This window comes from Dama dama, chromosome 33 (genome assembly GCF_033118175.1).
Source record: "Dama dama isolate Ldn47 chromosome 33, ASM3311817v1, whole genome shotgun sequence".
Lineage (NCBI taxonomy): Eukaryota > Metazoa > Chordata > Mammalia > Artiodactyla > Cervidae > Dama > Dama dama.
The window spans coordinates 70,098,948-70,114,035 of NC_083713.1; the positions used below are offsets into that span (position 1 = coordinate 70,098,948).

The window sequence follows — 15,088 nt, forward strand, 5'->3', positions numbered from 1 at the left end:
TCTTCTGAGGCTCAGTATCCTCTCACTTTGGCAGAATTCAGCAATGACTTGCATTTTTATAGGGGACTCCTGGAAACTAAAATGCACTTGAGATGTTAAGGAATGGATCCCTGATGGCAGAATGTCAGGAACCAGAGAGCCAGTGAGGATTTGATTCTGGGCAAGAGAGAAGGCCTGCTGGTGAAAGCCAGCTTCCTCATCTGTGAAATGGGGGGAACACACTCATTTAAGAGGACTTCTGGGAGGATGAGCACAATGCTTGACACTCAGTAGGTATTACACCCACAGAGCTGTTGCTAAGAGTCTAAACGACCGACGCAGGCAGCTTATGGAGCTGGTCTGCCCATTGTAGGGTCAGAGACCTTAGTGGGACCCCTTGTAGAGACACTGAAGATGTGTCTTCAGAATTGAGAGCACATCCCCAGGGCAACTGGAAGAGACCTGCTTTCTCCAGGGCCTTCTCCCATCACCAGTGTAAAACTCTGGCCACATTACAGAAAAAAAGCAATCTGACCTTCATTCGACTTTGCTTAATTCCTTCTACGATCTGTTCCATCTGACGTAAAAACTGGTCCCGGGAAGCAGGGGAGGCCATGGCTCTGAAAGAAAGACCAGCAGAGGTATGACCAGCAAACAGGACTCAAGAAAAGGAGAGGAATTGAGAAGTCAGTCCAGATAATGCCCCAGGAGGCAGACAGGCCTTTGCAAGGCAGGAAGGACCCATGGGTCCCCTGTGATACCAGGCAGCCAGAGATTTTAATTTGTGAGCAAGGCATGAAAATTAGCTTGGTCTTATAAATGAATATTAATCTGTTTTTTCCCCAACCTTCTCTATAATTTTCTTAATAATAGGTACTTTCATAAATAAAATGTGACTGAAATTAACAACTTTTAAAAAATTTTGAATGGTGACAGGTACTGCTTAAGGAATGAATTTCACTTAGTTTTTTTTTAAAATCTGCAGATTTAGAGGCACTGATCAAGGCACTGGCTGTCCAGTGGTTAAGACTTCACCTTCCAATGCAGTGAGTTGAGTCTGATCCCTGGTAGGGGAGCTAAGATTCCCCCATGCCAAAAAACTAGAACATAAATAACAGAAGCAATACTGTAACAAATTCAATAAAGACTTAAAAAAAAAAAGGCACTGTTCAAGACTGGGAGACATTTTCTGAGATTTTCCTAAAACCAGGCTGGTAAACCTGGTCCTGTTTCCAGGAGCAGCAGCTAAACAAGTGATGACCTAAGACATGCCTGTTCACCTCCAGTCCTGCAGAGGGCCTGACACGAGAAGGATCACAGCACACGACACACGGATGAGAAGAAGTCTTTCAGAGGATGGGCCAAGAGACAGCAGAACTTCCACAAAAACACTCCAACCTCAGCTTCTCTCAATGATCCAGGGATACAGATGAAGGCATCATTTTTAGAAATGTCACAAGGCTGTAAGTCACTAAACTGAATCTGAGTATTAAATGGAGCTGTTTGTTTTCAATTAGAAATGAAACTTAAAGTCCAGAGCTTGTAATCCATTATGATCTTAGCTGCTGGTTATAGCAGAGTCCGTGCTGGTAAGAGAGGAAGTCTTCTGGACAGAGAACCAGCCTGGGACTGCCTGGATGGCGGACAAGGGGATGGTCATCTTTGAGGGCTGGTATGATCTGAGTAGAGGTGGCCTTTGCTGTTCAGTTTTTAGAGAAAATATTTATATTTGAACACAGTGATTTAGAATATGCACATGACTGAAATCTACCACCAAATCTGAAAATTATTTAAAAAAATATATAGATTATTTTATTACCTAAATTTTATTTTTTAATTTACTTTTCTCCCCAACCAAGGATTGAATCCAGGCCCTCCATGGTGAAAGAGCGGAGTCCTAATGACTGGATGGCCAGGGAATTCCCTCATTATCTAAATTTTAAAGCATCTCTATGTGTGCAAAAACAAATGTTATTAATCTAATCTTAGTAGGACAAAGGTAATCTACGAAGAAATTATGGTAGCTCGGCACAGTCAAATTATTTGAAAGCTAACTTTTCCCCTAAGCTACTCCTTGGTTGTTTTTAAAATTTGCTGTAATATCATTATATTTTTGTAAGAACTCAAGGTCTTCATAAACCAAGATACATCTGCACACAGCAGGGGTGGAAGTGTAAGAACCCCAGCCTGGGCCCTGAGCCTTGCTGCACACGGAGGCGAGCCGGCAAGTGCAGGGCGCACGGACACTGATCGGAAGAGAACCAGCAGCACTTACTGTGAGAAGTTCTCATGGATGGAGTTCAGCAGGCTGATCTGGGGAGGAAGGAAGAACAAGAACAATAAGCAGAGGCTGAAAGATGCCTGTGCCACCCCAGCCACTGAAAGCCTGGAGCCTGTCTCTGGATGCTGCTTCTGAAAGGAACGCACCTTGCTCATGCAGATGAAAAGTAACACAAAGAGCAACGTGTTCTCAGACTCATAGTTTCCCCAGAGTCTCCAGCTCTAGCAAGCATGACCTTGGTAGCACAGGAGGAGGGCTCTGTGATGGGGCCCAAACCCCCGCTGAGACACATCTAAGCCAACATTAGGGCTCCTTGGGGGAGCCGCACCACTGTTCTTTCAATCTCACCAAACACTGAACTTCACTTTCAGGGCCATCAGCCCAGTGGAGAGTCAGTGGGCATGGGAAGGTGAGAACACTGTGTCCACGCTACTCCTTCCCACAGAGTTTCTGCCAGTGTGTCTGCGGCCAGGCAGCTCTGAGAGCCTTCACGGGTACGTGCCCCACTCAAGGTCCTTCCCCCACGGAAATTCCGTGGCCTGCACACAAGACCCTTTATCTGCCCTGATGACAGTCCAGGGCAGGGCTCGGAGTCTGGAGTTTAGAAACCTAGGTCATCTTTCCAGCTCTGTCACTGACCTGGCTTGTGAGCCCCAAACTAAGCATTTACTATACTTGGACTCAGGTTTACACTCTGAAACATGGAGATGATATTCTTGTCCCTGACTCCACAGGCATGTTGAAAGCTAAAATATCACAAGTATAAATAGATTTGGAATAAAATGTATAATTTACCCAAATGAAAAGTTCTAACTGCATTAATATAGCTTGGAATTCAAAAGCCCCACCACCCTGCATACTCCTAAAGGAATGCAATAACCTTAAACACTGCTGATGAAGGGAAGTCAATGGGGTTTAAGGCTTTCTCACAAGGAGCTGGCCTGTTCCTGAGTTAGGGGACAAGTCTTCCCCTTACCAGGTGGGAGGACCCCCAGGTCAGGGTGTGCAGCAGTGATCCCCAAGGTCTGATGTGTGTTCAGTCACTTCAGTCATGTCTGACTCTTTGTGACCCCATGGACTGTAGCTCGCCAGGCTCCTCTGTCCACAGGATTCTCCAGGCAAGGATACTGGAGTGGGTTGCTATGGCCCTCTCCAGAAGATCTTCCCGACCCAGGGATTGAAACTGCGTCTCTTGTGTCCCCTGCATTGCAGGCAGATTCTTTACCCACTAAGCTATCTGGGAACCAGGTCTGACGAAAATCCCCCAAATGCACTCATCTATTCAAACATTGATCAAATGCTTGTTATGTGTCTATCACTGTGTAAGGCCCTGGATAGAGAAAACAGAACCCAACCCCTCAAGGAGTGCCTCTCAGAGGAGAGTGATTGATCTGGTTTGACTGGCAAAAATAGGTAGTCAACAGGGAACTCAAACTCGGGCTATGAAACAACCTAGAGGGGTGGGGCTGGGTGGGAGGTGGGAGGGAGGGTCAAGAAGGAGCGGACACATGTCCACCTATGGCTGACTCCTGCTGATGTAGGGCAGAAACCAACACAATATTGTAAAGTAATTATCCTTCAATTAAAAAAAAAACAAACCCCCAAAACAAAAAATAGGTAGTCAAGATAACAATAGCCACAGAGGCTTCCATTTGGGTCCAGGTAAAAGATACATCTGTAACAGTATTCTTATTAAAGAGGTAATTAGTGCAGGTTGCAGGATGATAACAAAATAAAAAAAGATTCTGTCACCTTCAAGGTGAGGGGTAGGCAGGAGCTAATACATATCACTGTGTGCTAGGAACTTCACAGACATTGTCTCATTCATTCTCTATCACTGTAGGATATGTGGTGAGGGTAAGAAGAAGGCCAGACTAAAACCCACCCCCAAATGACTCCGGAGCGCCTGCGGCCCCCACCCCACACTGCGCTGCATGCTGCAGCTGTGAAGACGCCCCTGCTTGTTCCTAAATCCAGATGCACACCCGCCCCATCCACCGCTTTCCACGGAGGGAGCTCTGAATCACCAGCAGATCTGGCCTGAGCGAGAGTCAGAGCAACATGGAGTGGCCGCTCACGGTCACCCCTTCCACTCCTGCTTTCAATTTTACAATTCTTTCAATTCATGCCTCTGTCTGACGCTGATGACTAAATAGCCATTTCCCCAGGTCAACCAACTCTTGACGGCCCACCTTCCCCATTTCCTTTAGTTGGTTCTTTCCTTCATTTAAAGCTCAAACTCGAGTTTCACCTACTCCAGATCCTTCTCCATACGTAACTCTTGTGCTTCCAGTTGTTTCTTTTTGTGATGGTGCCTCTCGCAGGGCACCATACAACCGCCGCCCACTCTGCAGGGTGACGGCCCCGAGGAATCGTGCACTTCCTGACCGTGCACCCAGCGCGGGGCACAAGACACAAACTCCTCTATGTCGTCTGCTTTCTATAAGGGCACTTACCTCTTTCTCCAGATAAACCTTTTTGTCGTCCAGGGTGTTATATAAAGTGAAGAACTGCTTGGTTTCTTTGTGCACTGCCGAAACTGTAATGCAGAGAAATGAGCGAGCACACGGTGAGAAAACGTGTCAGTGACCCTACGTGCCCTATCCCTGCTGAGGCCTGCAGGACTGGGACCTGCCGGGCCGGCGCGCACTCAATTATTTGTGAGGGAGCCCCATGGGACACACAGGCCGTGTGTGTGGGGCTGCTGTGGGCGGACAGCACGTGGCAGCCGTGACAGCCCTGCCAGGACAGGCGCTAGAGGACGCTCCCTGCCAGCGTGCGGGATGGGGCGTTGTCCTGAAGTCCTCCAAGTGAGGGTCCCAGGAGAAAGGGGGCAGGGATGAAGCAGCCCCATGCCGACTCTTCCTGTCTGTGTGGCTCCCTTCCCTTCCAGGCTCCTCATGAGCAGGAGCCACAGTCGGCTCACTTTTGTAAACCTTGTGTTTAGGGGGAAAGATTTGACTTAGGGAAGAAACTATTTTCTGCTGAGAAACTGCCATTGTTGACACCTACCCTGATCATCTGAATTAAATGTGAAGGCTGAAACATCTGGGTGGGGGGTAAAACATAAAAGGAAGCACATGTGCTCTGAGCAGGGACAGCGCTCCAGCTGGAACTGGGAAGGATGGCTGGGAGGCCAACATCTCAAGGGAAAACTGGGTGCACTTTAGAGAAGACTGGGAGTTTCCCAAGTGGGAACTGTAGGGCCCTGGCCTCCTGGACCTGCAGACCAGCTCACAGGGGTGAGGGACACAGGGACTGCAGGGGCCCAGCTGGCCCAGACGAGGCAGGACTCTGATCAGGATTCTGAAGACTGTCCATCCAGTTACAGGGAGCTATGAAATATTAAGGCTTTTAAAGCAAGAGTGTAAAATGATGAAATTTATGTGAGAAAGAGCTCTCAGGCAGGAGTGAGGAGAAGGTGGCTATAGCAGGAGTCCAGAAGAAATGGACATGATACTACTCAGAAACAGAACTGGCAGAGCAGCACGGGTCAGAGAAGACAGGGGGTCTAGCTGGGCTCGAAAGCAATCACGGTGAGTGAGGGGGAAGATGGGAGGGAGGCAAAGTCTTGTACCTGCCGAGTCTGAGGTGCCCAGGAGACATGCAAGAATGGAGACCAGGGAAGGGGCGATGGTCCAGGACCTGTTTACTGAGGGTAAGTGAGGAGGTCCTTGAAGGGTTCTTTCTAACAGAATGGAGAAAGGGTCCCAGATGCAGGTAACAGGGGGAGTCAAGGCCGAGTATGTAAACGTTCATGGTGTGCTGAAGAGCAGTGTGTGGCCTGGGGAGGAAGAGGAGGACCGAGAGCAGGAATGAGGCCTCCGGGCAGGCCACCTAGACTGAGGAAGGTCCTGGAGAGAATGAGAAAGCTTTCCTTCAGGCTAGGGAGCTTGTGAGCATTTGTCACAGGAGAGAAGTGATACGACTGGATGGGTGGATGAGAGGGATTCAGAGAAGGAGTTGCACACCAGTGAATGGTTACTGGGTTAGGATATAAGGAAGAAGAGATACGGCAGAAGCACTGTGAAGAAAAAGGCAATGACAGCTTTGAGGGTCACTTTGAGCCTGATGAGATGTGATCCCTGATTTAGGTTGAGGGATACCCAGTCTTGAATGAACACAACGCTGTTAAAGGCAAGGATCACATTAGAAGAAGGTTCACAGAGAATAAGGACAATGAGTGAGGACTGATCTAGAGATGCTGGGGTCACAAGGTTCCGTGTGACGTTGGAAAGTGGAGCCCGATGGCCAATGCGGATGAGGGTGGGCTGAAAGCATTACTCTAAGAGCTCAATCAGGGAGAGGGAGTCAGGGCTCCACAGTGTTGTGCCTGGGATTCTGGGCTACGTGGAATGAGTGGGCCTGATGATGAACTAAAGCCCTTTCCAGGGCTGGCTTCCATGGACACAAACACCATGCTACAGTGGGTCAGAGCCCCTCGTCCCTGCCCCTCCCAGGGCCAGCCTCAGGAGCGTATGTGGTCGATGCACCTACTCTGACGGTAGAGTTCAATAAATCTCTTCTGATACTGTATTAGCTCGGCTCGGCTGGGCACTTCATCAATCTTGCGATGCAAAATTGCTATTTCTCGATTTCTTCGAGCCTAAATGCGAAAGAGATGGGGAGACAACACTATTTGATGAAAGGCCTTATCTGTTCCCACAAAATATTGCCCCCACTCACACTGTGCCTGCAAACCAGCCCTGGGATGCAGGCACACACCACCAGCTGCTCCGACCCCGACTCCCACGGGCAACAGAGAGAGAAGGTGTGGCTGTGAGCTGGGGCCACCTGTGTACGTGTGTGCTAAGTCGCTTCAGTCGTGTCTGACTCTTTGCAACCCTGTGGACTGTATCCCCCCAGACTCCTCTATCCTTGGGATTCTCCAGGCAAGACTACTGGAGTGGGTTGCCATGCCCTCCTCTAGGGGATCTTCCCAACCCAGGGATCGAACCCGCATCTCTTAGTCTCCTGCACTGGCAGACGGGTTCTTTACTACTACCGTCACCTGAGAAGCCCCTCAACTGGAGCCACAGGAGGCATCAAATTAACAGATCCAGAAGGAAAATTCTGAATGGGATGGTACCCCCGGCCAGCCCACCAGGCCCCCAAGGACTCTGGAGCAGCTGATTCCCCAGAGCCAGGCGGGTACAAGAAGCGCTCCTCAGATGACGAGAGACTGATGCCACCCTGCTGCTCCGTACAACTTCCGAATCCCTGAGCCTGCCTGAAAAGCTCCTAAAGCATCTTTCTGGCATCTCCCCCTTCCCATGAAATGAACTGGGCTCTATCAGTCAAACTGCTCCTGACTGCTTCTGGGAGGCAGAGCCGTGAGGGTGCAGGGGAGACCTCGGGCTCCGAGGTGGGGAGTCTCCTGTGGGCAGCACCGGAGAAGGAGTCCAGCTCCCCAACACACTCACAGCCTCAGTGTTGCCCTCTCCCAGCCACTTTATCACAGTGGCAGATGGGGACCTCTGATTCATGTGGGTGCAAAACCCACTATCAGCTCTGGTGACCAAACCAAAACCAGGTCTGTGGCTTGAGCTAGAGCAGAGGGACAGATCTATTTCTCCTTTTGGCCAAGGCTATATTCCCCACAGGTGCTTGGGCTCTGACACCTCTGCTTCACCCACCCCCCCACCTCCCCGACCAGGAATCTATAGATACAACCATTTACTCTTTTCACTGCATTTTTAATCTCTCTTTTTCTACTGGTTTCTTTTTACTGGTATTTAAATATGTTGAAGTCCCTTATTCCTTTAAGGCCCTTCCTTAAACCCTGATCAGGGACTTCTCTGTGGCCCAGTCCTTAAGAATCCGCCTTCCAATACAAGGGATGTGGCTTTGATTCCTGGTTGAGGAACTAAGACCCACAAGCCATGGGGCAACCAGGCCCTTGAACTGCAACTAGAGCCCATGCACCACCATGAAAACCCAGGACAGCCACAAAAGAAGAAAAGAAAGAAAGAAAAAAGGAAACCGAAAACCAAGTACTCAAGGGACTCTGACGTCTCGACTCCCCTCCCCACAAGCCACCCTTCAACCCACGGCCGCTGGCTGCTCCAAACACCCGCTGGAAATACTCTCGCCAAGGTCACACAGACTTCTCTGTGCCTGTGGCAGTTCTCAGCCTCCAGCTCTCTCGACTTCTGGCAACGCTGAACCTTGTCTCCCCCGAGCCCTCTGCTCAGCGGCCAGGAGACCTCAGACTCCTGTCTCCCTGGGCCTCGAGCTGCCCGCTGGGCCTCCAGCCTCACTGGCGGAGTCCTCCTTCCCCTCCTCACAGCCTCCACCACCGCCTACACAGCGCTGCCGCCCGGACCTCCAGCCCAGATCACTCCCACTTGGTGCCGCACCCTGACCTTTAAAAGCCCCACAGAGACGATCTCATGAACCTTTCTCTTCACCGTCCCATTCCCTCAGCCCTATCCTTTCTCCTTTAGGCTTTTTCTCAACGAATAACACAAGGATCCATGCTAGTGCCCAAGTCGGAAATTCTCCACCATCTTTGACTCCGCTTTTTTCTCTAACCCATCCCTGGTTCCATCGATACAGCTGCTCAGCCTCTGAGCCACCAGTTCACTTCCATGCCCCCTCACTGAGCCAGCCCTGGCCCGGGCTTCAGCACTGATCCCTGCAGCCCCTTGGCCACTCCCACCAGAACCTGGCCTTCCTTCCCCAGAGAGCAGAGAAGTTCCGGGCCAAAGTGCAACACAAGTTAACTCTTGGCTTTTAAGTGTCCATGAGCCAGAATCTGGCAACGGAAGAGATTTTACAATGCAATTTTGACTCTATATGAATTTAAAGCCAACTTTGAAGCCTACCTTCCCATATCCGATAGCCTTCTCACCGCCCCCACCCAATACACCCCCCCGCCACCACCCCAGGTTATCAACTAACAGCTAAAATGGGCACTTAATTTTTGAAGAAAAGTACTTGACAAGAACATTAGACCTTGAATCCTGCCTCCGGCACTTTCTAGCAGCTTGTACTTAACAGATTTGAGTCAATTTCTTCATACAGAAAATGAGGCTGACAGCTACTCTCCAGCAAAGGTGACGATCAAGTCAAGCGAGATGTTGGTGAAATAACAGACCAATGTGAGGTGTTATAACCAACACCTCAATCCAGAGTTACACTCCAGACAGAAGAGGAAATAGTGGCCTTATAACCGAGTCTCTCTGGCTCTTAGATACTGAGATGCTCTTGTTCTGCTATAGGACATGCAAACCTATTAGATGGATTTATCAGCTCGTGTTTACTCACCTGTAGTAGACGGATCTTGTAAAGTTTCTCTTTCTCCATGTTATACCGTCTGTCTAGGTCTTCCTGGAATTGGAAAAAAACCCCACAATTATCTGCAAATTTTAATTTTTTTGATGAAATCTTTTGAAGTTGAACAGTTTTTATATATCTCCTTCACTGTGAGGCTCCCAATTTCTTTTTTGAAATCGTTGTGTTCAGGGTTGAGTCCTACATCCTGTGAGACCCTTGACACTCTTTCACATCACTTTGTAACAACTCTTTCTTCTTCTGGGACCCAGGCTGAATCCAGGGTTCTCAAGTGAAGGATCCTCCAAATCCATGTGCCCTTCCTTCCCTTAACAAAAAAACCATGAGGAGGAGATAACTGATATTTAAAGAGCCTGCTGTTCTGTGTTGCTGTGTTAGATGATGCTGGCTTGCTTATGTGTCTGTTTAGAGCTGCAATGTCCAATGTGATTGCCACCAGGCACATGTGGCTATTTAAATTCACATTATCTAAAACTGAAAAATATTCAATTTCTCAATTGTCCTAGCCAACCTTCAGATGTTCAGTGACCACACACAGTGGCCACCATATTGGATAGAGCACAGATCAAGAACACTTCCACCACTGCAGAAAGGCCTCTTGGGCAGTATTAAATTAAAAGACAGAAACCAGCCCCTCACTGAACCCAGTGAGGTAAGAGACGTGGCTGGATGGCTCACTATGCCAGAGGAAGCGACAAAGGCGTCAGAGACGTCTCTCTCCTCCTGTTTTTATACACACACACACAGACACACACACACGAGACACACACACAGACACACACGAGACACACACACAGACACACACACACACACAGAGACACACACACAGACACACACACACACACAGACACACACACAGAGACACACACACAGACACACATAGACACACACACAGAGACAGAGACACACACAGACACAGACACATACAGACACACAGACACACACACAGACACGCAGACACAGACACATACACACACAAACAGACACACACACATACACACACATACATACACACACAGAAACACAGACAGACACACACACACAGAAACACACAGACACACACACAGAGACACAAACACACACACATACAGACACACAGACACACACAGACACACAGAGACACAGACACACACACATACAGACACATACAGACACACACACAGATACACACACATACAGACACACACACAGACACACATACACACACAGACACACACACACATACAGACACACATATAGATACATACACAGACACACACACAGACACACAGACACACACACATACAGACACACACACACAGGCACACAGACACACACATACAGACACACACATACAGACACACACACAGATACACACACATACAGACACACACAAACACAGACACAGACAGACACACATACACATACAGACACACACACAGACACACACAAACACAGAGACACACACACACAGACACAGACACAGACACACACACACACAGACACACACACAGACACAGACACATACAGACACACACAGACACAGACACACACACAGACACACACACACACATACAGACACATACAGACACACACACACACACACACAGACACACAAAGACACACACACACAGACACACAGACACACACACAAAGACACACACATACAGACACAGACACACACACACATACAGATACACACACATACAGACACACACACACACAGACAGACACACATACAGACACATACAGACACACACACAGACACACACAAACACAGAGACACACACACAGAGACACACACACAGACACAGACACAGACACATACAGACACACACACACACAGACACAGACAGACACACATACAGACACATACAGACACACACACAGACACACACAAACACAGAGACACACACACACACACAGACACAGACACATACAGACACACACAGACACAGACACACAGACACACACACACACAGACACACACACACACAGACACACAAAGACACACACACACAGACACACACACAGACACACACATACAGACACAGACACACACACACATACAGACACACACACAGATACACACACATACAGACACACACACACACAGACACAGACAGACACACATATAGACACACACAGACACACACACACAGACACACACACACACAGACACACAAAGACACACACACACAGACACACACACAGACACACACATACAGACACAGACACACACACACATACAGACACACACACAGATACACACACATACAGACACACACACACACAGACACAGACAGACACACATATAGACACACACAGACACACACACACACAGACACACAAAGACACACACACACAGACACACACACAGACACACACACACAGACACAGACACACACACACATACAGACACACACACAGATACACACACATACAGACACACACACACACAGACAGACACACATATAGACACACACAGACACACACACACAGACACACACACACATACAGACATAGACACACAGACACACACACATACAGACACACACACAGACACAGACACACACAGAAAGACACACACATACAGACACACACACACACACACAGATACACACACATACAGACATACACACACACACAGACACACACACAGACACACACATACAGACACACAGATACACACACACACAGACACACAGACACACAGACACACACCCCCGCCAGCTCCTCCTTGGGGCTCAGCTGCAGGCAAACCCCAGCAGCCTTCACTGTGGGAGTCCCGCAGTTCCCTCTCTGGGAGCCTCTGGGGGCAGGAAGGGAAGAGGAGCCTGAAGGAGGTGAATGTAGAGGCTTTCCTGTGTTTCCCTTCCTCCTCCTCTTCCTCTTCTGTTCCTTTCTCCCGGAAGCACTCCTTTACCTCAGAACAGGGGTTGGCAAACCACAGCCCAGCGGCTAAATCCAACAGCCCTTGGGCCAAATTTGCCTGTGCCTAGTTTTTTTAAATTTATTTTTTCATTGAAGGACAACTGCTCCACAGAATTTTGTTGCTTTCTGCCAAACCTCAACATGAATCAGCCACAGGTATACACATATCCCCTCCCCCTGAGCCTCCCTCTGTGCCTAGTTTTATAAATAAAGTTTTATTGGAACACAGCTATACCCTTTCACTTATATACTGACTCTGATGACCAGCATGGAGCTGGTCCACAAGGCTGAGAACATCCACTACCTGGTGCTTACACCCCCTGACCTCGGAGCGCAGGCCCACAGACAGAGCTCTCCCTGTGCACGGCCGGCCCCTCAGAGCCTGTGGGCCGGCAGGCGCGGCCCTCGCAGGTCTTTCCCCTCCCCAGCTCGGAGGCCAGGGTGGAGACGGAATGGGAGGGCTGTCCACAGGGGAGCTGTGCTCCACCCGAGGGGCGGGCGTGCAAGATGGAGCCAGGCCCCGAGAGCCTGCAGATGAGGAGATGGCCACAGAGATGATGGAAGGAGGGGTGAGAGGCTGCTGAAGACACAAGGCTGCCACCACGCCCGCAGAGGACAGAACTGGTCCTGAGAACCGGCAGGTACTTACATTGTGCGTCATCGCAGAGGTTAAGGTACCATGTGATTCTCCCCCAGACAGGGTCTGCAATGAGGCAAAGCAAAAAAAAGAAAACATCTCTGAGGAAAGAAGCTGAGGGTCCAGAAGTAGGAAGGGGCGGGCTGGAAGTGTGCCGATCATGTCTGAACAGGGAACAGCCCATGCATGAGCCCTAGATTTTAAACTGTTCTGGTATTTCCATCAGTCGCATACTAATAAGCTAAACTCTATTTCTGAATGCGAGCCAATCCCTCTAGTGCGGTGTGATGGCGAAGAAGAGAAATGCCGTCCTTAAAGTCTGAGTCCTGCACAGACCCAGAGGCTGGCTAAGCTGAACTCAGAGTGTCAGTCTTGGAAACAACTGGAAAGCTGGGGTGGTCTAAGTGTGGGTGGCCCCAGTTCACCACCCACTGCCCGGCCACACCAGTCCTCAAGGCTGGGGCTGAAGTGCCAGGACCCATCACGACAGGGAGGCAGCACCTCCGTGCCTGTCTCCTGATGCGCGGGGCAGTGTCCACACAGGCCCAGGCCCAGCCCTGGCAGAAGGCCCTGGCTGCCTGGACCAGTCCCCGCCCTCCCCTGAGCCCCAAGTCCCCATTTCCCCAAGCAAGAGGGTGCAGTCGATGAGGTCTGAGGCCATACGCTGAGCTAATCACAGAGAGCCTCAGCAAAGACGCTTTGAATGGAGTATGAGAAGGGAAGACAAACCGGTGATCCCTACAATCTCATTTGGTGAGAGAAACAGACTTTATTTTTCATCCTTGTCCACACCAGCTCCTTGGAAGGTTCAGAGAGCCAGTGGGACGTATTCTGAGCCAGGCACGCGCCCAGGCAACCAGAGCCCTGACCTCACATCTCGAGCGAGCTGCTCTCTGCAGCATCCACGTCCCGGGGCAGGAGTGTGGGCGACATCAGCAAACGGGCACACAATTGAGAGGCAGACGGGACAAAGTGGGGCCAGAGCTCTGGGAGCTCCTGGAGACATGCATCCCTGCTGGAGGGGCGGCCGGGCTCGTAAACCAGTAAACGCTTGCCCCGGGCTTGCTGCCGTCCACACTCAGAGCTGCTTCAACCCACAGAAGGAAGACAAAGTGCAGGGACGCATATCGACGAAAACCACGTGAGAAATGAGTGTTCAGAGGACACGGCTGAGGAAAAGTCTGGTCCCTTTCAGCACCAGACTCTGCTGCTGAGTCCTCTAGAAACCCTTCCCTGGTGGACGTCACACAGCCCCCGCAGTCTGGAGCACCGCTCCACAGCCCGTACCTTTTCATCTCTGCCTGGCGCCCTCTCAGCCTTCAGGCTTTCGATTTCCTGTTGCAGCCGTGCCATCTCCTCCTTTAAAAGTAATACAAACATTTACAAGATCTGGACAGGCTAGTAACTAGATGTCATGATTTACCTTGATCTAGAATCTTATTTTCACATTTTGTGAGTTTATGTGGGGACAAGAAGTCCATAAAGAACTTGCCCCCCAGGCCCCTGATTTTCAGCCTGGGAACGTCTTTTCAGCCATACCTCCGTCAGAAGGGGTCTTTCTTCCCAAAAGGCAGGTGAGGCTTGTACTAATCACTGGGGCATGGAATGAATGAGTGGCTTAGAGTCAGTCCCAAGCCTCCTCTTTTTCAGCTCTTCTCCACCTTTCCTGGGACCTTCCAGCCTGGAGCCCTGCCTCGTCTAGCCCTCCTCCACTTGCCACCCTTACCTGCTTAAGTCAGATATAGCTTCCAGAGGGCTCCTAGGCCATAACAGCCTCTCTTCCCCTGGACTCACAGAACTCAGCCCTCTTTCCCGTCTCCTACATGGTCACCTGTGCACATATCACTCCCACTCTTGGACCCTGTGACACACAGACATGTCAGGATTTTAGGGCGGCCCTGGTTTCATAAGATACTACGCCTTTTGTAGAACTTTTCTTTTAAATACATTTGTAAATTAGAAAACATTGTTAGACCGTGCTC

The 15,088-nt window shown here is 49.7% G+C and overlaps 1 protein-coding gene across 1 annotated transcript in view; it reads right to left on the reverse strand.

Annotated features, from left to right (window-relative positions):
- Positions 1–15,088, reverse strand: part of CCDC93 (coiled-coil domain containing 93) — a 106,653-nt gene that overhangs the window by 6,668 nt on the left and 84,897 nt on the right. The window contains exons 16-22 of the mRNA XM_061135466.1: positions 14,394–14,465; positions 13,119–13,172; positions 9,530–9,592; positions 6,758–6,866; positions 4,717–4,799; positions 2,255–2,292; positions 515–599 (exon numbers count right to left, since the gene is read on the reverse strand). Coding sequence (XP_060991449.1) covers positions 515–599; positions 2,255–2,292; positions 4,717–4,799; positions 6,758–6,866; positions 9,530–9,592; positions 13,119–13,172; positions 14,394–14,465 — 504 coding nt within the window. The remainder of the gene's footprint in view (positions 1–514; positions 600–2,254; positions 2,293–4,716; positions 4,800–6,757; positions 6,867–9,529; positions 9,593–13,118; positions 13,173–14,393; positions 14,466–15,088) is intronic.